This window comes from Macrotis lagotis, chromosome 2 (assembly GCF_037893015.1).
Source record: "Macrotis lagotis isolate mMagLag1 chromosome 2, bilby.v1.9.chrom.fasta, whole genome shotgun sequence".
NCBI lineage: Eukaryota > Metazoa > Chordata > Mammalia > Peramelemorphia > Peramelidae > Macrotis > Macrotis lagotis.
This window is the reverse complement of record NC_133659.1, coordinates 101668791-101690121: the sequence shown is the minus strand read 5'-3', so window position 1 is coordinate 101690121 and position 21331 is coordinate 101668791. Positions and strand designations below refer to the sequence as shown.

General features: G+C 39.2%; 1 protein-coding gene across 7 annotated transcripts in view; it reads right to left on the bottom strand.

Moving 5' to 3' along the window:
• PPP1R12B (protein phosphatase 1 regulatory subunit 12B) overlaps positions 1 to 21331 on the bottom strand; it is a 263657-nt gene that overhangs the window by 97558 nt on the left and 144768 nt on the right. For all 7 annotated transcript variants that reach the window (XM_074222381.1, XM_074222384.1, XM_074222382.1 and 4 more), the window contains 5 exons: positions 16466 to 16556; positions 8246 to 8452; positions 4481 to 4661; positions 4274 to 4386; positions 3045 to 3086 (listed from right to left, as the gene is read on the bottom strand). In XM_074222381.1, the coding sequence (XP_074078482.1) occupies positions 3045 to 3086; positions 4274 to 4386; positions 4481 to 4661; positions 8246 to 8452; positions 16466 to 16556 (634 nt within the window). The remainder of the gene's footprint in view (positions 1 to 3044; positions 3087 to 4273; positions 4387 to 4480; positions 4662 to 8245; positions 8453 to 16465; positions 16557 to 21331) is intronic.

Here is a 21331-nt window from a genome sequence, read left to right as displayed (position 1 = left end):
TAAAAGCATAGGATGGTGGTATTGGGTCTATCCCTGCCTGGATACAGAGAAGTAAAATTATGAATGCAGGCAGGAGGAGCATTTATTTAACACCAGTATGTGACACTGGCATTCTATCTCTACTTCTTTAACTAGCAGCTTCAATGAAAATAAACAAACTCATGGTACAGGGCAGGCCAGGGAAAGGGAACTGCATTTACCTCAACAGCAATTACTGAATTAAAAAAAGATCAGAGAGGAAATAACAATGCCCATTTTGATCCACCAAACCCAGCACTCTGGATGACTGCTTGCCAGGTTTCTCTTCTTCCTGACACAACTGAACTGGGGAGCTGCCACTTTGATGAATGGACATGCAGTAAGGGAGAAGGGGTAGCTTTAAGATGCTGCCAGCCACTCATTTTGGAGAAGAACTGCAGTCATTTAAACTGGACTGTGACCAGTAATGCAGGCTGGGACAAAGGAAGGGGAAATGGGAGAAGGAGAACCAAGAATGAATACTTTCACTTAAACACACTGATTCAAACAGAGAGATGAATATATGATGACTAAAAAAATTTTTTTAAGGTTCCTTTTTTCCCCTCTCTGCTATGACAAAGGCTTTATTTACCTTTTTGCATCATTTGTGAGGCTTAAATCTCTGAGATCTGGACTACATTCACAAATCACAAAACTGGCACTTAGAGGTTAACAACTGAGAGGCTATTTTAATCAATTTGAACTTTCCTTCAAAAGGTATGTGAGGTAAATATTTGGCATTTGTTGATCGTTGCCCCAGGAAACTGGATAAGTGGATTCCTTTTCAGATTGTCAAATAATAATTGCATCAAATTTATAAGATTACAAATCATTCCCCAATTGTTAAATGGTCAAAGGATATGAACGATTTTCAATGAAGAAATTAATCATATGAAAAAATGCTCCAAATCATTTCTGCTTAGAGAAATTCAAATTAAAAACAACCATGAGGTTCCACCTCACATGTATCAGATTGGCTAAAATGATATCAATTAGGGAGTGACTAAACAAGTTATAGTATATGAATGTTATGGAATACTGTTGTTCTATAATTAAACCACAAATGGTCAGACTCCAGAGAAGCATGGAATAAATTACAGGGATCTGATGCTGAGGGAAGGGAGCAGAACCAAGAGAACATTGTACACATTAACAACAACACTGTGAGATGATCAATGCTGCTTAGAAGCAGCTCTTCTCAGCAGTTCAGAGAGCTAGGATAACCCTAGGAGATTGGCTATGAACAATGCTATTCCCATGCAGAGGAAGAAAAACCAAACCAAACCAAACCAAAAATCTTTCTGAATCTGATTAAACACTACATTCACTTTTTAGAAATTTCTCTCATGTATTTCCTTCCTATCTCATGGTTTTCTTTCTTTTCCCTTACTTCTAATTTCACATACTGAAAATGACTAATCTGTAAATATGTTAAATGTAAATGCGCAGGTACAATATTCATCTGTTTGCTGCTGAGGGAAGGGGGGTAGGAAAGGAGGGTAGAAGGAAATTATGTAACTTAAAATATGTATATATGCATGTGAATGAATGTTGAAAAACTTTTATAACATATAAATGGAAAAATAAAATATCAATTTAAAAATATTTGTTAAGTAACTTTCTCTCTATCTATGAAGACACTTGGTTGTCTTCACCAGCTAGATCTACTCTTCATTTCTGAATAAATAGACTTAAAAGTGAAGCATTGCCTCCCCCAGTTTTTCTCGATTCTTCTTATGTGGAGTTCCAGGTTAGGACCCTGGAGATACTTCTAATGCCAAAAACTACAGAAAGGTTTTAAAATAACATGACTGCTACTGAAAAAGATTTGTTCCAAGATATCAAAGCCTTCATCCATTGAACTGAACTGAGTTCATTCTCATTCTCCTCCTGGACATGGCACCCTAGGGATTTTGGTGTTATTCAGTTCCATTACTCAGTTAGGGTGACAGAACTCTTTCCAGAAAAATTTCCAAGAGTTCATCCACATACCCTTCCCCTAGCACCAAGTCCTTTACTATTGACCAAGAGTGACTTGCATGAGCATATGGCTGCTCCAAAGAGTTGTTGGCAACTTCACATGTAACAACAGCTCATTGCCTGCTTTCACAATCCTGTACTCCACTAATATGATACTTCTCTCTGGAGTACAGAATATTATTGCCACCCCAAGTATGGAAGGGGCATTGGAGGTGGTTTATCAGAGTTTCAGCTCAAATACAGAAATAAAAACTGATTAAAAATTTTTAAAAAAAGGATATAACTCCTTCATTTGCTCATTTTGACTCAATTTTCAGGGTGGGGATTCTAAAGCACTGGTGAGACTATGATTTGTTGTGAAAACAAACAATGAAGATGGACAGCAACAAATTTCCATTATATGCTATTTTCCATAATAAAACACTTGTGTGGCAGTCTTTAAATCATTTAGCCAAAATACAAAACCTTCTTTTTTTCTAAAGGATGACTATAAAAACAATATAGTTAATTCTCCATTATCCTTAAGAAAATTATATCCTTTGTGGTTTATGTGGTGTGAGCTTGGGTTTTCCCTATCCTCTAACCAGTCAGAGGATCTCCAGGTCTCTAACTATAGGAATTGCTTCTTGGATGTCTGATTACATTCTAAAGTCATGCATGAATGGCTCTGGAGTTTTTGGATGCTTTACATTATCCATATTGCTTCCTCCTCCCCACTAGTACAGATAAACAGGAACTGACCACATTACTTTTCTTCCACAGAGATCAAAGAATTTCTCATAATTTTATATCTCAGACTGTTGTTGAGGAGGGTAAATCTAATACAAGATCAAAGCCTTCCATGAAGATCTCCTTTAAAATACAGAATAATTAATAAATAATGCCTCTTGGTAGAATGACTATTTCCAAACCCCCATGGATAGCTAACTTGAATCTAGACATTTTCATTAGCCATCTGAGCAACATGGAATCTGCTGCTCCCTCCAGTTCATGCATTTAAGCAAGGCTGACCTTAGAAGGACAAGTTTCACTGGCCTGTCACTTACCCATGCCTCTTTCATATCTTCCGCACCATCGGCTTCATCTCCCTGAAAAGGAAGAGAGGAGAGAGGACAGTCATTGTCACAGCCCTCTTGGCAGCCAGTCAGCTCCCATCACTTACACATCCCAGGATTTTAAGCAAGAAGTTGAAAGGTGACTGCCAAGCTATGCTTTGATCCTGCTGCTCCCTTTCAAAAAGGTATCAAGAGTTGGAAGCTAAGGAATATTAACTGTAGATGAAAATTTTAAATGAATTTTGTGAAAAAGGGAGTCTTGTCAATCAAAAATCATCTGCTGACAAATAAAAGTAATTTTCTTCTTCCTAGTTTCACTCTATATGATCTTTGGAAAGAAGAGCACTGTAATTTATAAAGTGCTTTCTCACAATAGCCTTGTGAATTAGTATCTCATCTGTGCCTCCAAGAATTGTACAAAGTTATTATTACCATGATTACCCCCATTTTACAATTGAAGAAATGGAGGCAGACAGAATTCAGTGATTTGCCTGGGGTCACTCAACTTGTAAGTGTTTGAGGCTAGATTTGAACTTCCTGACTCCAAGCCCATGGCTCTATCCACTATGCCCCTTGGTTGCCTTCTCTAATAGCCAGAATGCTAGTCTTAGAGGTCAGTTTCCAGCTCCAATATTTAACAGTTATATGAACAGGGCAAGTAATTTAAACTCTTCTGAGCCTGGGTTTCTTCAGCTAAAAATAGAAATAATAACTTTTATGCTACTTTCCCTTTTTGTACTGTTGTGAAGGAAATGCTTTATAGACCCCAAAATGATAAAGAAAGGCCAGCTGCTATTATTTCATTAGACTGTTTGAGGAATGCACTTTGAAAACCTTGAAGTACAATTTGAAGGTGAATGCTTTTAACTGGGCAAAGAGGAAGAGGGTTGTGGACTATCAGGTGAGTCTGATACCGTTCACTATATAGCCTCAAAGGCAAAATAGAAAATATCCATGAAGAAGAGCTTGAAGTACAATTTGAAGGTGAATGCTTTTAACTGGGCAAAGAGGAAGAGGGTTGTGGACTATCAGGTGAGTCTGATACCATTCACTATATAGCCTCAAAGGCAAAATAGAAAATATCCACGAAGAAGAGCTGACTGCATGTATGTAACTAATTACATACACAAGCACCACCTCAGTTATAGATACCATTTATTATGTAGAGGACACCAAGGAAAACAATGACATGAGGCTCCCAAAGAAACACATCCACTTACATCGTTTGTCCAAAAGTTGATACCTGTCCCTCTTCGTCTTTCTTTGGGACGGCGCCTCTCTCGGATGGATGGTTTATTAGAGGACTGGTCATCCAGATGTAGATCTTCACTCTCTGACCACCAAAAACAAAAGATAGCATGAATCTTTAGAAAATGAACCTACAAAGCCTAGAGAAGGTTCCCTTTAGTTTTTAATGGTCTACATACCATTTTTTCCCTTGTCCTTCACTGTGCTTGCAGAGGTTTCTGAACTCTCAGAGTCCATGCCTGAGGACCTTGCCCGGAGGAGATGGGATCCAATGGAAAGGGAAGAACTTGACCCAGAAGGAGAAACTGGTGTCGTGGATTTATCTTGCTCAGTTAGGCCCCTCAATCGTCCATAAGAAGGCTACAAGTAACCCACAGGGTTGGATATTAGAAATCTATTCCCAACATATTAAGTACTGTAAATTTTTCACATATGAGCTTCTCTAAGGCTCTGAGAGACAATGAGAGAGTCCCTCTACTAAGGACCAATTATGATGATTGAAAGTAAGGCCTCCTGAAGGGCAGAGTCAACATGGCAGCGTGAAGGCAGGAATTTCCAGAAATTTGTTCCCCCCCCTAAACTCCAAAAGCCATCAAATTATGAGTCTAGCCAAAATTTAGAGGGGTAGAACTCACAGAAAGACTGAGTGATACAATTTCCCAGTCCAAGACAACTTAGAAATTCTGCAGAAAAGGTCTATTTCACCAGAACTGGGGGCTGGAAAGAGTTGCAGTGCAGTGCCAGGTGCCTGGGTCTGTGGCAGAGGGAGTGGTTTCCGGACCTCTTGGCCCAGAGATCTCTGGGGAACACTGGAAAGGGTGGTGAGAGAACTCTGTCACACTAGAGTAGAACGCCGGCCTCAGAGCAGCCCTGCAATGAGAATCTGAGGTGGGAATAAGCGGAGCCACCCAGCACATCCAGAGCTCTCAGTCCACAGATGGTAAGGGGGCTGGGGGAGACTACAGAGGTCTCTCTGTTATCCCTGGGGCAGGATTCAGCTATTTGCCCACACTCAGATTCAGGTTGCAGTCTGGGCCCCCATAACACCATAGCCGAACAGTGACCTCCTCACAGCTCCAGGGCAGAGGGGAGGGCCTGAACATAGGAAAGAGAACAGTTAGAGTCTCTCATAAAACTTTGGAGGAATTATGGTCCATATGGGTTGTCCCCCAAATGCCCTAAAGCCTTGGATGTGTGATAAATCAGTCATAGGCTGAGGAAATGAGCAAACAATAGAAAAAGAAGAATCTGACCATAGAACATTACTTTGGTCCCATGGACAATCAAAACATACTCAGATGATAATAAACTTGAAGCTTCTGTTATCTAAAACCTCCAAGAGAAATATAAAATGGTTTCAGGCTATGGATGAGCTCAAAAAAGACTTTGAAAAGCAATTAAGGGTGGTAGAGGAAAAATTGAGAGGAGAAATGAGAGCAATGCAGATAAATCATGAAAACTAAGTCAACAATTTGGTGAAAGAAATACAAAAAAAAATACTGAAGAAAATAATATGTTAAAAATCAGTTTAGGACAAATGGAAAAAGCAACACAAAAGGCAAATGAAAAGAAGAATGCCTTCAGAATACCATCTGTATGCAGAGAAAGAATTATGGACTTTGAACAAAGACCAAAGACTATTACCATCAAACTAGAAAAAAAAACCCAGCTGACTCAAAAACAGATCCAAAAGAGATAATTTAAAAATTATTGGGCTACCTGAAAGTCATGACTAAGAAAAGAGCCTAGACTTCATATTTCAAGAAATAATACAGCAAAATTGCTCTGAGATCCTAGAAGCTGATGGTAAAACAGAAACTGAGGGAATTCACTGGTCACCTCCGGAAAGAGATCCCAAAAGAAAACCTTCTAGGAATCTTATAGCCAAATTCCCAAACTCCCAAAGTCACAGAGAAAATACTAAAATCTGCCAGAAACAAACAATTCAACTACTGTGGCTCCATAGTCAGGATTACACAGGATCTGGCAGCATCTACATTAAGGGCTCGTAGGGCTTGGAATATGATATTCTGGAAGGCAAAAGATCTTTGTTTACAATCAAGAATCAATAACCCAGCAAAACTGAACATCCTCTTTCAGGGTAAAATATGGAAATTCAATGAAACAGTGGACTTTCAAACTATGTTACTGAAATGACCAAAGCTGAACAGAAAGTTTGATCTCCAAGTACAGGACTCAGGTGAACCATATAGGGGGTGGACAAGAAGGACTAACTATGAGGAACTTAACGATGTTGAACTGTGCGTATTCCTGCATGGAAAGAAGATATTGATAACTCTTATGAACTTTCTCGTTTATAAGAGCAGTTAGAAGGGGCATATATAGAAAGGCACAGGAGGGAGCTGAATATAATGATATAATATTGTAAAAATATGGGAGTCAATGTATGATAAAGGAAAGTACTGGGAGGAAGAGAAGGGAGAGGAAAAAAGGGCTAAGATATTTCACATAAGAGTCAAGAAAAAGTCTTTACAATGGAGTAGAACAGGGGAAGGCAAGGGGGAATGAGTGAGCCTTCATTCTCATCAGAAATGGCCCAAAGAGGAAATAACATACATACTTAGTAGGGTACAGAAATCTATCTTGTCCTAGAGAAAAATGAGAGGAAAGGGAAGGGATATAGGGGAATGGGGGGGGGGGCAGTAAGTGATAGAAGAGACAGATGATTGTGTGAGAGGGTACTTCTGAATAAGGACAGGATGAAAAGAGAGAGAGAATGGAATAGATGAGAGTGGGGAGGAATAGAGTGGAGGGAAATACAGCTAGTAATAGCAACTGTGGGAAAAATAGTGAAGCAACTTCTCTGGTGGCTATGAAGGGGAAGGCAACTCATCCCAGACACAGAGCTGTTGGAATCTGAACACAAACTAAAGTACACTTTTTTTTCTCTCCCACTATTCTTGAGGTTTCTCATCTTTCTGAGGGGGATGGGGGTTATGTCTATTCTCACAAGGCTATTATAATAATATGAAATAAACAAACAAAAAAAGTCAGCCCATTAACGACCCAGGGTTCACATAGTTTGTATCAACCCCATGCTGAAAACAGTTCAAGAATATTTTTCCTGAGCAGAGTAAGGGAACAATTAAATTCTATCTGCCTTACTAGAAAAGATTACTTTGGTAAAAGAAGGAAAATGATAGGGAAGTTGGAGTTGGGAAAACTGGGGGAGTTAATATTTAGGAAAATAAAAAGTCAATGAGTAAAGTCAGAGATGCATTAGAATTTAAATACAGGGTCTAGTAGCTACATATGAGTAGCCTACTAATTTACAATCTTCTCCCAACTCTCCTTTGCCTTTCCCATTTTGTTTCTTATCCTAAAAATAAGACAAAGAATATAGCTTTTAATTTGATTCATTTGGTAAAATTTTTGCAACAGGAGCTTCAATTAGAAAGACAGGAAAAGAAGTTCCCTGCTATCATGCATGGAAATATTTCACAGAGGAAGGATTTTTTTTTTAACAAAGTGCAATAAAGAACTGGCAAGGCCCAATCATTTAGGACTAGTGAAAGAAGTAGAAAAGTTATTTCTAACCCTAATCCCCTATCCATTTCACTTCAGTAGAAAAGCAGCAATTAATAAAGAATATCTCAACAGTGAGTGACTTTTTGTATTCACTGAAGTAAAGGTTGTTCTTCAAACTCCTGGATTTGCTCATTTTTATTATGCTGTGAGGGGCACCTCTAAGAAGACTGGACATTTGTGCAAGAAGTATGAATAATCCCAGAGAGAAGAAATTTGTTCATAATTGGTAGACTTTTATCTTGTTAAATCTTACAGGTACAAAGGTTTGTCCACAGAAACCTTGTGGACTTACTCCCCCTTCCAGGTGCTCCCCTGGTATCTGAGGAACTCCCCCAACTTAATCACCCCTCTTCCAGAGAGTCTAGAGTAGTCAGGAGCCACCCCAATGAACTCACCTCCTCTTCCCAGCTCCTACTGCCTCGCTGCCGGCTCTCCCCAGCTTCCTTAGTCAGTGCAGGGAGTGGCTCCTGTTTATCCCGGCTGCCCTCGGGTCCTTCTGGACCACTTTCCGATTTTTCACTTGACTGTTCTTGAGACTGCCTTTCTGCCCTGGATCGGCTGAAGGTTCTCTCTGCTTCCTGAAGATCAGTTAGAGTGACACCCTGGGAGAAGAGAAGGAGACCTGAGAGTCAGGGAGAGAAAAGTCAGACTTCAACCAGAGCCTTTCAGCTTAACTGATGGAAAGCAAGGGTAGAAACAAAACTCAGACCCTTAAAATTCAGTATTCTGCCTATAATTGCAAGCTCTAGTCCACAAATAAGTTCCTTCAACCAAGATGGATGAACTTTTGTTGTTGAAAAGCAAAACTCAACTAAGTTAACTGAACTCAGGTTCCTGAGGAAGGAGAACAGCTTCTAAAATGAAGCCCAACTGGCTGAGAAGGACTGACCAGAAACATGGTCTGCAAGGGAGAGCGCACCAAGCACGCAGGTGGGTGACCTAAACAGTTCAGAGTCACAGCCTTGGCTCTTCTGTCATTCCCCGAAAATAGGTTTCTATAGGGAGCTGCCTCACCCAACAGTACGGTCCATGGTTAGGTGCTTTCAGAGCCATCATTACTAGAATAGCCCTAGAGATCCCAAAGGCCAAAGAGACACTGAGACTCAGTAGCTACCAAGATGAGGTAGAAGCAGGAGCCTCATTTTTCTCTCAGGAAGTTGTGTCACAGGAAGAGGGAGAGAAAGGAGGGAGGGAGAAGAAAAAATTCAAACTCAAGGCTAAAATAGAAAATGATCAAGATTTTAAACAGAGGCTTTCTACAGTACTCTATGTTCTTCAGAACTTTTTTAATCAATCAATAATTATTTGCAAAGAACCTGCACTGCATGAGGCACTTTGTTAGGTACTGGGGAAATGAATAAAACAAAATGAAACAATATCTACCTGCATGGAATTTATATTCTTTTTTTTTTTTAAGGTTTTTGTAAGGCAAACGGGGTTAAGTGGCTTGCCCAAGGCCACACAGCTAGGTAATTACTAAGTGTCTGCAACTGCATTTGAACCCAGGTACTCCTGACTCCAGGGCCGGTGCGGTGCTTTATCCACTACACCACCTAGCCACCCCCTGGGATTTATATTCTAAAGGTGAAACAAACACATATAATTACAAACAGAATAAACACAAAGAAAATAAATACAAACAAAGACAAGGTACTTTGAGAGGGAGAGTAATAAAAGACAGGAAGATCAGGAAAGATGTCATAAAGATAGTGGTGCTTCAGCTTGAAGCTTTCTATAGTTTGTTTTAATATTTTATTTACTTATTTTTCTGATTGCATACCAAGATAGTTTTCAACAATCATTTTTTAAGTTTTACATTTTTTCTCCCTCCCTCCTTTCTCTCCCTCTTCCTGTGACACAAAGCAATCTAACATAAGCTCTACATGCATATCCATGCTAAATAGAGATCCATATTAAAGATATGAAAAAAAGAATCAAATCCAAATGGAAGAAAAAAGAAAATAATAGAGAGAGGGAAAAATGACATAAAACCTAAGACAACTTTTAAAAATCGAAGATAGTAAGCACTGGTCTTCATTTAAACAATTCCTTCTCTGTGTATGGATGGAATTTTCAATCACAAGTCTTTCAGAATTCCCTTTGATTATTGTGCTGCTGAAATGAACAAGGCCATCAGAGTTAATCTTTACCCTATGGTATTGCTAGTGTGTACAAGGTTCTGGTTCTGCCTACTTAACTCAGCATCAGTTCATGCAAGTCTTTCGTGATTCCAGACATGGTGGATAGCTATTACAAAGGCATAAAGAAAGGAGATGGAGCTCCATGTGTGAAGAACAAACAGAAGGCCAGGACTTCAGAAAGGCCTGGAAAGACTTGCATGAACTGACCCAGAAAAACATTATGATCATCTATGATGGATTTAGCTCCTTTCAGCAGTTCAATGACCAAGGACAATTCTAAAAGACTTGGGACAGAAAATGTCATCCTCACCCAGAGAAAAAATATGGAGTCTGAATGCAGACCAATGCATACTTTCACTTTTAAAAATTTGTTTTATTTTTTTCCCTTTTTTGCATGTCTTTTTCTCCCTTTAGTTCTGATTTTTCTTTCACAACATGACTAATATGGGAATATATTAAATATGATTATGCATTTTTAACCTATTTCAGATTACTTGATGTCATAGGAAGGGGGGGAAAGGGAAGGAAGGTAGAAAAATGCATGTAATTGAAAAAGCAAAATAAAATGACATTCAAAAAACTAAAAAAAAACAGAAGTGTATTTGGCTGGACTGTAACATGTGAGAAGAGAACAAAAAAATCATGGTATTCCAAAATTTATTAAGTTTTTATTAAAGGGATAAAAGCTGCACCCAGACATTCTATAGCAACCTATGAGATAATCTTTATTGTCCTCTTCTCCTTGATACTATCTTCTCTCTACATCTTTGGAACACTACTCTTCCTATCTACATGACCACTCCTTCTCAATCTTATTTGCTGGAAATGATGCAGGAAAGATGAACTCCATTCCAGGATGATAGTGGCATTGGATTTTCCACTTTTTCCCCTACAGCTTCTCCATTGCCCCAGCTTTCTGTTTCCAGCTACCTGACCTTGATGCTGGTGTGACAGGAAATGATATATTGAACTTGGGGATCCCACACCTTGAGACAGGAAGGACCAAGTACATTAGCTTGCCCATTGGAGAACACCTGGGCCAAGTGCTAGACCACTTCCCAAGCTCCACCTTTGTCCACCCCACTTCAGAAGTACATTTAAGAAGTGGAGCTGCCCCCCCTCGGGTTCTCTACTATTCTGAACTCTACCTGCAAGGATGTCTACAACTCATTCTCCTTCCTAGCCCACCTGCTCCCAAACTAGACACTATGGAACTCCATGATTGGCTGTCTCTCTCCCCCCCCTCAAATTTTCCAAGTCTGTCCTCAAAGTGCTTACTTCTTTGATAGGACTTTTTTAATCTTATATTTCTATTATAAATTCTGAACAATTTAAAATTCCAGGGCCATGCAAATTCATTTGCTATTCAAAGAAACTCTCAATCTTCAATCTTTAATTAGAGACCCCTAATTCTCATCCACTACAGAAAGTGAGATTAGGATCAGATTGTAAAGAATGTCAGAAACTAAACATAAGAGAATATTTTAGCCTAGAAGCAATGGGGAGCCACTGGGATTCATTGAGAAAGGGGACCACATAATCAGACTTGTTTTAGGATATCATCTTGTCAGCCCAATAGAGGCCACACTGGAGTGAGGAATGACTTAGGACAGGAAGATCAATTAGGAACCAAAGCAATAGTTTGGGCAAGAGAAGATAAGGTAGTAATGGGAGTTGAGAGAAAAGTTTATAATTTAGCTTCTGACTTCATTATTTCACTGAAACTACTCTCTACAAAATTACTAAAGATCTCTTAATTTCCAAATCCAATGGCCTTTTCTCAATATTCATTCTTCTATTTTTTTTTTTTTTTTTTTTTTTTTAGGATTTTGCAAGGCAAATGGGGTTAAGTGGCTTGCCCAAGGCCACACAGCTAGGTAATTATTAAGTGTCTGAGGCCAGATTTGAATTCAGGTACTCCTGACTCCAGGGCTAGTGCTTTATCCACTGTGCCACCTAGAGGCCCCTTCATTCTTTTTGTTATGTATGCTGCAACCTATGACACTCCAAGACTATCTTCTCTCTACATCTTTGGAACACCATTCTTCCTATCTACATGACCACTCCTTCTCAGTCTTATTTGCTGTAGCCTCATTCAGGTCACACCCTCTAATTGTAGGTGTTTTCCTCTCTTCTCCCCAAAGGATTTCTCTTCAGCACCCATGGATTTAATTTAAACCTCTCTACAAACCTCCAATTTTGCAAGTTCAACTACCTTTCAACAAGTCCCAAACTGATCTCATTAACTCCCCCCCCCCCAACCTTCCCTTCTAACTATCCTATTACTGTTGAGAATCTGAAGCTTCCAAATCCCTCAGGCTCTTAACCTAAATGCCATCCTTGATCCTCATTAGCTCTATCTTCTATATCCAATCTGTTGCTAAAGTCTGCGGACTTGACCTTTGAAGCATCTCTCAAATTTGCTTCCTCCTCCTCCTCCTCTCAGGCCCATATCACCTCACACCTGGACTATTTTAAGAGCCTACCTCAAGTATCTCCCTCTCCAATTTATCCTCCATTCATTTATCAAAATGATTCTCCCAAAGTGCAAGTCCTACCTTGTCACTCCTCTACATAGAAAACTCCTGGGGATCTCTATCAATATCAAGATCAACTCTGGTATTCAAAGCCCTCCATAACTGACCTCCCCATCCCACCCTCCCCCACCACTCTAGCCTTCTTACCTGTTATAAATGGCTCCTAAATACTTAGTCCAGAGTGATTAAAATGGTTTTTATTAAGCTAGCTTAATAAAATGGCAAACCTCTCTCAAGGTGGGATAGAGGGGCAAAGAAATCCCCAAATGCAAAGTCTTTTATGCACTTTGAAAGGCCTTGCTCCTGCCTCTTCATGCCAATCATAAGTTAGGGTCACAACTGAATTGATATATTGGTCTCCATATATTTCCCCACCCTGCTCATTAAACTAATGAGCAAGAACAACTATCTCCTTAAGCATGCTCAAAGTAGAAGGTCAAGACTCCAAGTTAACTTAAAAACAGGTGGGACAATCTCATCAGTTTTTGATCAGATTGAGGCTGCCTGCCCATAAGGCAACAATATAGGCAGAGCCCAGTCTTTGTAATGTAAACTAACAATCTTCCCTTCACCTTCTTGTGGAACCCAAATACCCCCATATTCCTCACTTTCCCCAGACAAAGCCCTCCCTGACCTTCCCATCCCACCCTCCCCAACTACTCTAGCCTTCTTACCCTAACCCCTAGGTAGGTAAGTTGGGGCAGAGAAGTTGACTCCATGCTATTTCTCACACAAGACCCTTGTCTCTGGGCACTCTCTCAGACTGTTCCCCAAGCCTGAAATATCTCTCTTCTCATCTCCCCCCCCCCACTTTCCTTCAAATCACAATTTAATCCCATCTTTTATGGGAAGGCATTCCCAACTTCCCTAATTCCAGCCTTCACTTAATTGTTTCCTATTTTCCAGTATAGTTTGTAGAATTGTCTGTTAAATATAATAATCACTGTAAGTTTTTATAAACTTATTTTCTTGGTCAAAAGTTGTTTTTCTTAAGCTATTGGAATGTATCTTTTTTAGACTTTGAGAGGAAGACTGGTCCAGCCCTCTTGAATCTTTTTATAATTTAAAAAGGGAGATTTTCTTTGACCCACCTTAAATCCAGAGAAGAATTCAGTCCACCTTTAAACTTCAAAAACAAGTACTTTACCCTGACCACCCTGTACTTAAACTTAAAAACCCTCCCTCAAGGAAAATAGGATTGTAGAAGAATGATCCAATAATAGAATAGTCTCCAGGCAAGTTTAAGGTTTTGCCTACTCTTGTTATGAATATTCGGGCCCCCCCCCCAATAAATTTTGTGATCTTTATGCAGAGAAATATGGGCATCTGGGGTGGTGAGATCAGCTGAAGACAAACTCTGTAAATCTTTTGTTTACGTTGTTAAGGTAATTTTCCTTCTTCCTTTATCATTTAATTTAGGCCACATGAGGGCCTGACCTTCAACCTGATTTGGATTGCATTGTCTTCTGGTGAGGCAACCAGGGAGGTGCTGGAAACACCCAAGACCACCCAAAAGAAACCCCTCCCCAAAAGGCAAAAATCTCCAATGCCAGTTTTGGTACCACCCCTCCCATGGACTCTGAGGGAGAATTTAAGGAGACCTAGGAAGGGATTCCATCTCTTAGACCCTCCAGACTCCTGCTGAAAGACCTGGTCAGGTAGTCTGACCACTTCAATCAGTAAACTACCTGATCTTCTCTCTTTAAACTCTTAACTTTTCTATCATTTTCTTAATGTGTTGTAACTTTGAACAAATCTCTGTCTTCTTTCTAAAACCTGCATTCCTGAGTCTGAGTCATGATTCAACATAGGGGACAGTTATCAAACTCAAACAAGCCAGAGGCTACAATCTCACTCAACTGGGAGAGATCATTTCTAAAATGGTCTCCCATTACCTCCCATTTGGTAAAATCCCAGAGAAATAAACTCTATATCTAATCTATTTTTATTACTGTTGTAATATTATTTTAACTTCTGTGTTAAAGTTCTAATTTTAGGTTAACAATAGGTTGACTAGGAGGAAGAAGGTAACAATAACTAATAATAGCTAGTATTTATATAGTTCTTTAAGGTTTGCAAAGCATTTAAAAATATTAACCAATTTGATCCATACAACCACCCTTAAAGGTAGGTGCTGCTACCATTTTACAATAACAGAAATTGAGGCAGATAGGTTAAGTGACTTGTCCAGAATTCCATGGTTACTAAGTGTCTGAGACCAGATTTGAATTAAGGTCTTCCTGATTCTAGTCCAGTGCTCTGTTCACTGAACTGATACAGGGAATTATGAATGTAGAAAAATTATAATTGGAAACAAAATCTGTGATCTTTTAAAGCTGTTAAATCTGGGAATCTATTAAAGGTGTGAAAGGCTCTTTGCTCCTGAGATGTAAATTGACTCTTATTGTTTCATTTTTTAATGTAAAATTTGTGTAAATTTAAATTTTTGTGTAAATTTGTATAAAATTAACGTAAAATTTGTCTCCTCATTCTCAACTCCTAGTCTTCAACCAGAATTCTATACCTGATTTCAGGAGTGGGGGGAGGGATTTCCCCTTTTGCCCCTGTGCTCAGATAAGGGGCAAGGCTATAAAATCTGAGCTAGACCTCTCCTTAGGCCAGTGACTTTCTTTATATCCCTCTCAGTGACTCTGTCTACCAAGCAACCATGCCTAGCCTTTTGTTATTTACCCTGCCCTAAAGTGCTTGTTGACCCTTTGGGAGGAAGTTTTGTTTAACCAGTTTACTTTGTAATATTTGTAATAAAATCCTGAGCAGTTTTAAAATGCCAGAGAGAGCATGAATTTTTTTGTCTTCTAGTGATCCTCAATTTCTCAGTTATCCCAAATTCTATCTTTAATTGGTGACCCCAAAAATTCCAGCAGCAACAGAACTACCTTGCTGTCCCTTTGTGGGAAGCTTCCTAGAAGAGGCCACACTTGAATGAATGTCAAAGGAAGATAGGGATTCTGAGAGGCAAAGTGAGGAAGGGTTACATTTCAGCCATGGAGTCTGAGCAAGCAAGGGGGCAGAAGATGAAATACTAGGTTCTAAGACTAACTAGGTGTCCAGTTTGACTGGAAGCTGCATGAACCAGGATGAAAAGGTAGGTGGTCTGGAGCCAGATTATAAAAACTTTTAATTGCTAGGCCAAACAACTTGTATTTTTTCCTTCAGTCAATGGAGAACCACTAAATGTTGTTAAGAAGGAGAACTGTGTAGATAAACTTTAGAATGATAGGCTCTGAATGGAAGCGAAGAGTATGCATGCAAAAATTATTGTGGAGTTAGAATTATTAAGATTTATGATTTGATATGGAAGCTGCAGGAGAAGGAAAAGTCAAACATGATTTGGGTTACTGAGAAGATGGCATGCTCTCAACAGAAACAGGAAAAATGTAGGTAGTTGCCTGTTGTTTCTAGGACAAAATATAAAGTCTTAAGTCTGGCATTCAAAGCCTTACACAATCTGACTTCCACTTGCCTTTACACAGGAGAGCACTCCTTTTACTATAATCTGCAGTTTAATTCCAAGCACTCAATATTGCCATTCTCATTGCTTTTAGTTTCCTTTTAAGATTTAGTTCAAGTGCTCCCTTCCATGGAAATCTTTCCTGATTTCCTAACTTGGTTCTTAGTGTTCTCAAATGTGCTCAGATTTATTTATCAGGAAGGCGGGAACAATGTCCATTTTTTGCCTTTTTAGTTCTATAGCAGAACTCTTGTAAGAGTTTACTGCCATAAGCACAGTAGATATTCGATACACAGTTGGATACCTGAGAGCACGTGGCCCTTACTCAGTGATCAGATCCCAAGACCACCTGGCAGGAGGGCCTTCACTTACAGTTAACACAAAATAAGGCCAGAGAAGGAAAAAAAAATCAAGGTACAGACAGAGAGGAAATAGGCTGTTGCTTGTTGATTAGCCTTGATTCACCTGGGTGGATCTTCGAGTCTGCCGAGCTTGTCTGGAACGGGCTTTCCGCTGGGACTCTGCTTCCTCGTCCCGTACAGGTGTTAGATATGACCTAATAGAGAATTAAAACTCACCATTAGTATAATAGCACCTTTCCACATATAGAGAATTTATTTCATTATCAATCAGTCTACCAACAAACATCTATTAAGTGCCTACTATCTGCCAGGCAGCATTTCCTTCAAAATTTGGCAGAAACAACATTTTTCTACATGAAGTGCTCACCGCCTACCCCAAATCCCTCCTCTCTGTTATTAGTTCCCCTACCCATGATGAATTTTGTATAGAATTGTGTACATATTTTCATATGGTCACACTGCCTTCCCCAGCAGTTTATTTCATCTTTGTCTTTGTGACCTGGAACATTTCCTGGAAGAGAGCAGACACTTAACAGATGTTGTTAGTTGCAAATAGTTTTAGGAATCAAATGAGAGTTTAAATTTAATGTTAAAGACAACAGGGAATCACCCAAATTTAACAAGTGAGAAGTTCCTCTGCGAGAAATTTCTTTGGCAGCTGTGCAGAGGATGGATTAGGGTGGGGAGAGACTTGAGTCAGAGGATGCGATGATTTTAAGAGACTATTTCAAGGAGGGGCAGCTAAGTGGCACAGTGGATAGAGCAGTCCTGAAGTCAAGAGGACCTGAGTTCAAATCTGACCTCAGACACTTAATAATTGCCTAGGTATATGACCTTGGGCCATTCACTTAACCCCACTGCCTTGCAAAAAATGAGAGACTATTTCAATAATCCTGGCAAAAAGTGAGGGTGACTTGAATAGACCAAAAGGGACCCATGAGAAACATTGTGGAGAATGAAATGTCAAAATCTGTTAAATACCTGCATATTTGGACTAAGAGAAAATAAAAAGTCAAAGATGATGCTGAGGTTGTGGACCTGGGTGACTATAAGGATGGTGGTGTTCTTGACAAAGGAATAGGGATGAGTTTTGAGGAAAGACAAAGTTAGAGTTCTATTGTGACATGTTGAATTGTAAATGCCTATGGGACATCCAGTTTTAAAAAGTAAGAAAATGAAGAACCGAAGCTCAGGGAAGAGACTAGAGTTGATATGCAGATCTGGAGCTTCCCATATTTAGATAACTATTAAATCCATGGGAGCTCATGAGATCACCATGTGAGAGAGGGAGAAAGAGAGAGAAAAGAAAAAGGATCAATGACAGTTCCTTGAGGTATGGAGGGTTTCCTATGAAAGGATTATCCATTAAAGAAGACTGAGAAAGGAAAAGTTGTGGTGAAGAGAATCTAGAATAAGTAAGTTATAAAAACCAGAGAAGAGAAAGTGACCCAGAAGAGAGGGAAGTCAATAGTGTTAAATGCCAAAAAGTTTTGGATAAGGCAGCTTGTTATTTTGAGATAAGAAGCCAGATTACCACTGGTTGAGAAAAGAATGAGAGGAAAGGAAGTAAAGACAATAAATGGAGACAGCTCTATCAAGGAGTCTGGCTATGAGAAGGAAGAAGGATGGTAGTGTGAGAGGATTATAGGATTCAGTAAGGGTTTTTAAGAATGATGAAGACTTAGAAACAATTGTGGGAAGCAGGGAAGAATTCATTAGTTATGGGAGAGATTGTACAATAGAGAGGAATGGGGTTGACTATGGGGGTACCTGCTGAAGAAGAAGGTAGATGAACAAGAATACATATAGAGGGAATTATCCTTGGCAAAAAAAGATTCATCTCTTCATCAGAAACTAGACTAGGGGCAGCTAGTGGATAGAGCACCGGCCCTGGAGTCAGGAGGACCTGAGTTCAAATCTGTCCTCAGACACTTAATAATTGCCCGGTAGTGTGCCTTTGGCCAAATCATTTAACCCCATTGTCTTAAATAAATAAAATTAAAAAAAGAAACTGGGCTAAAATAGAAGAGAATGGAAAGTGATGTCAAAAGATGAATAGAAAGGGAGAGAGAGAGAGAGAAAAGGAGAGAAGGAGTTCATGGTATATGGTTTCTAATTTCTCAGTAAAGTATGAGGCTAGATCCTCAGATGGGAAGGTGTAAAAATCTTGACTCATGGAGGTTTGGAACACTTTAAAAGGCACAGGAGAAAGAATCAATTAAGGAGTAAAAGTTCATTGAGTTCTGTTATGATGTTTGTATTTAAAAGAGGAATCTGTTCCAAAGCAATTTATATATTAGGGAATATTTTGAGGATAATGTGAATTTAGAGTTTATTTTTTGGTAATTTTTTCCCTAAGAACCAGCAAATATGCAGAAAAATTCATATTTTACAAAAACTCACAAGCTACAACCCTTCCACAACCCCTACTCATAGGTCTTTGTCAAGGCAAAGTGCCATATTTAATGTATATCCTCTGGTGCAGGTGGGGCTGTGTGTGAAGGAATGCTGGTCCAAACTAACCCCAACCCCTCCCACTCTGCCCTCAGACTCAAGTTTCACCCAGCCCAACTTGCTCCTGAAGATCCTCCAGGAACACAACCTGAGCAAAGCCTGAAGTCAAGCTTAAGGCCATGATTAGCCATTATTTATTGTTGTTGTTCATCCTTTATTTGGAAAAGGGCCAAAGACACTACAGGTAACAGATCTGCATATCAACTCTACATGTGATTCATGTATGAATTGGATTTAAGTGAGAAAGAGTTACACAAAGTCCTCAGACTCACTGTCTCTTCCAAGTCTTTGAAGTTCAGTGGCAAGATAAGTCAGAATGATTGGCAATAACCCAGGAGGCAGTGGCTGACCTTGGCATCTTAGATGACTGACCAAATTCTGAGCGTTCCACAGAGGCTGCTTCAGCCTCCTTCATGGCCTCTAGAACAAACTGTTCTCATCTGCCCATTCTGTCAGTTATTTATTGTAGTACTTGCGTAGTTCTTAACCTTTTAACATGTATAAAATAATGCAACCTGTTTTTTTTTTAAATTAGGGTTCCATTTTTTAAAATGTTTCACTAAATTTTCAGAGTGGTACCTTCCCTCTATTTTCTCCATAATTTCTGTGAATTTTTACCATGAGATTTTATATATTTTGGAAAGGCATAAAGCAAACTACCTACATTGTCTTGTTGTGGCAAGGGACAGTTGAAATTAGATTACATAAATATGTAGTAATTCCAATCGGTAGAGTTGCAAGACTTTTCCAGTTTTGTTTCACATAATTAGCAGGGTGAAGGAAGCAGATGATGAGAGTAATTCAGGATTAGAGAGTAATTCAGAATGGTATGGTATGAAACAGAGAAAAATGTAAAGTATGGTTTGATATAACATGATGGTCTGAGACAATACTGAGGGATGAGGGGCTGGAGGTTATGGTAAAGGTAAAGAATAGAAGGACAGAATTTGAGAAAGGAATTTCAGAGTTTCTCATTACAGAAGTGAAATACTTATGTTGAATTGAAGGATATGACCATCTCTATAGTTGAGGAGAAGAATGGATTGTAAAAGATGAGAAAATTTTAAAACGAATATATTAGGATATTTAAGGAAAAACAACATGTATTTGGATGTCTCCTAGTAGAAGGGTTGGAGCTGGGGATGGAAAACTGAAGCATAGACTGAAGACCCTGAGAAAGGATACTAGACTTAGAAATGGAAGAAAAATTTGGATAAAGTAAATATCAAGAAGGGAAGAGTGACAAAGGCAATGGGAGAGTAAGAAAATGGCAGTAAGGAACCACAAGTATTCTAATTCCTTCCACTAAGACTAGTGAGTCAGAGGGCATGAAAGAAAGTGCAGCCAATGTTAGAAGGGGCAATTAGGAATGCACTGTCACCTGAGGGAAGGCAGGGCTAGATGGGTTAGATGAGCACCAGAGGATGGAAGAAGAATGAGAAGGGGTGGTTCCAAAATGAAAGGAAGTTTGTTACATATCAGGCATCATCCATCAGTAGGTACAATGGAAGGGTCAGAATAATAAGAGACTGAGTGATCAGAGGTTATGATCTGATAAAGAAATTTCAAACTATTGGAAGGGGTATGATAACTATCACCCAATCCAGATCCTAGTGGTAGTTAAACATTTGACTGTTATCTTTTCTTCAAGATGGGGTACTAGCCAACTTATATCTGAGACTGATGTAATAGTGGATGAGAGAAATGCATAAAGGAAGGGGAACATCATCATATCTTCCCCTCCCAAATCCCAATCCTACTCCCAAAAGTCTCCTGTTCAATTTACACTCCTTCTATCTTATCTAGACAGACACTAAGGTTCTAAAAAGAAAAAGAAAATTAGTAGGAACTAGATCATATATCTAAGTTGGAAACTTAGAGATCATCTAGTTCAAACCTCTCACTGTATAAATGAAGAAGCAAACCCAGAAGGCAACTGGCCCAAGGACACGTGGTACTAAGTGGAAGTGTGGAATTTGACCCCAGTTACTGACAGAATACAGAATTTTTCAGCTGTATCACCAGGTCTAAAGGATGACAGTAAGGAAGAATTTGTCTGACAGAAGATTTCAAAGCATATTACTCATTAAAAATGCCACCTATATCAAAAATAATCCCTTGCCCTATGCTATAAATCCAGGTAACTCAGCAATTAGGAAAAAAGGTTAATTGAATAATCCTCCTTTTCTCAGTACTCTAAACCTATTCTTTCCCTTCTCCTATCTTATTAAAGTCATCTTGTGATTACATCTTAGTCCTGCAGAAAGAACTCAGGGCCATGAAATCAAGCACTGTATTTCCTTGATAGGCTCTATTTCACAGGGGCTCCTGGAGAGAAAGCCAACAGATGGATGGCACTGTCCTGAATTTCCTTTCAGAGACAGGATCTGTCCATTTCAGGGTTAACAATCATGATTTCTATCACCACATGTTCTTCTGGTTTCACCATTTATTG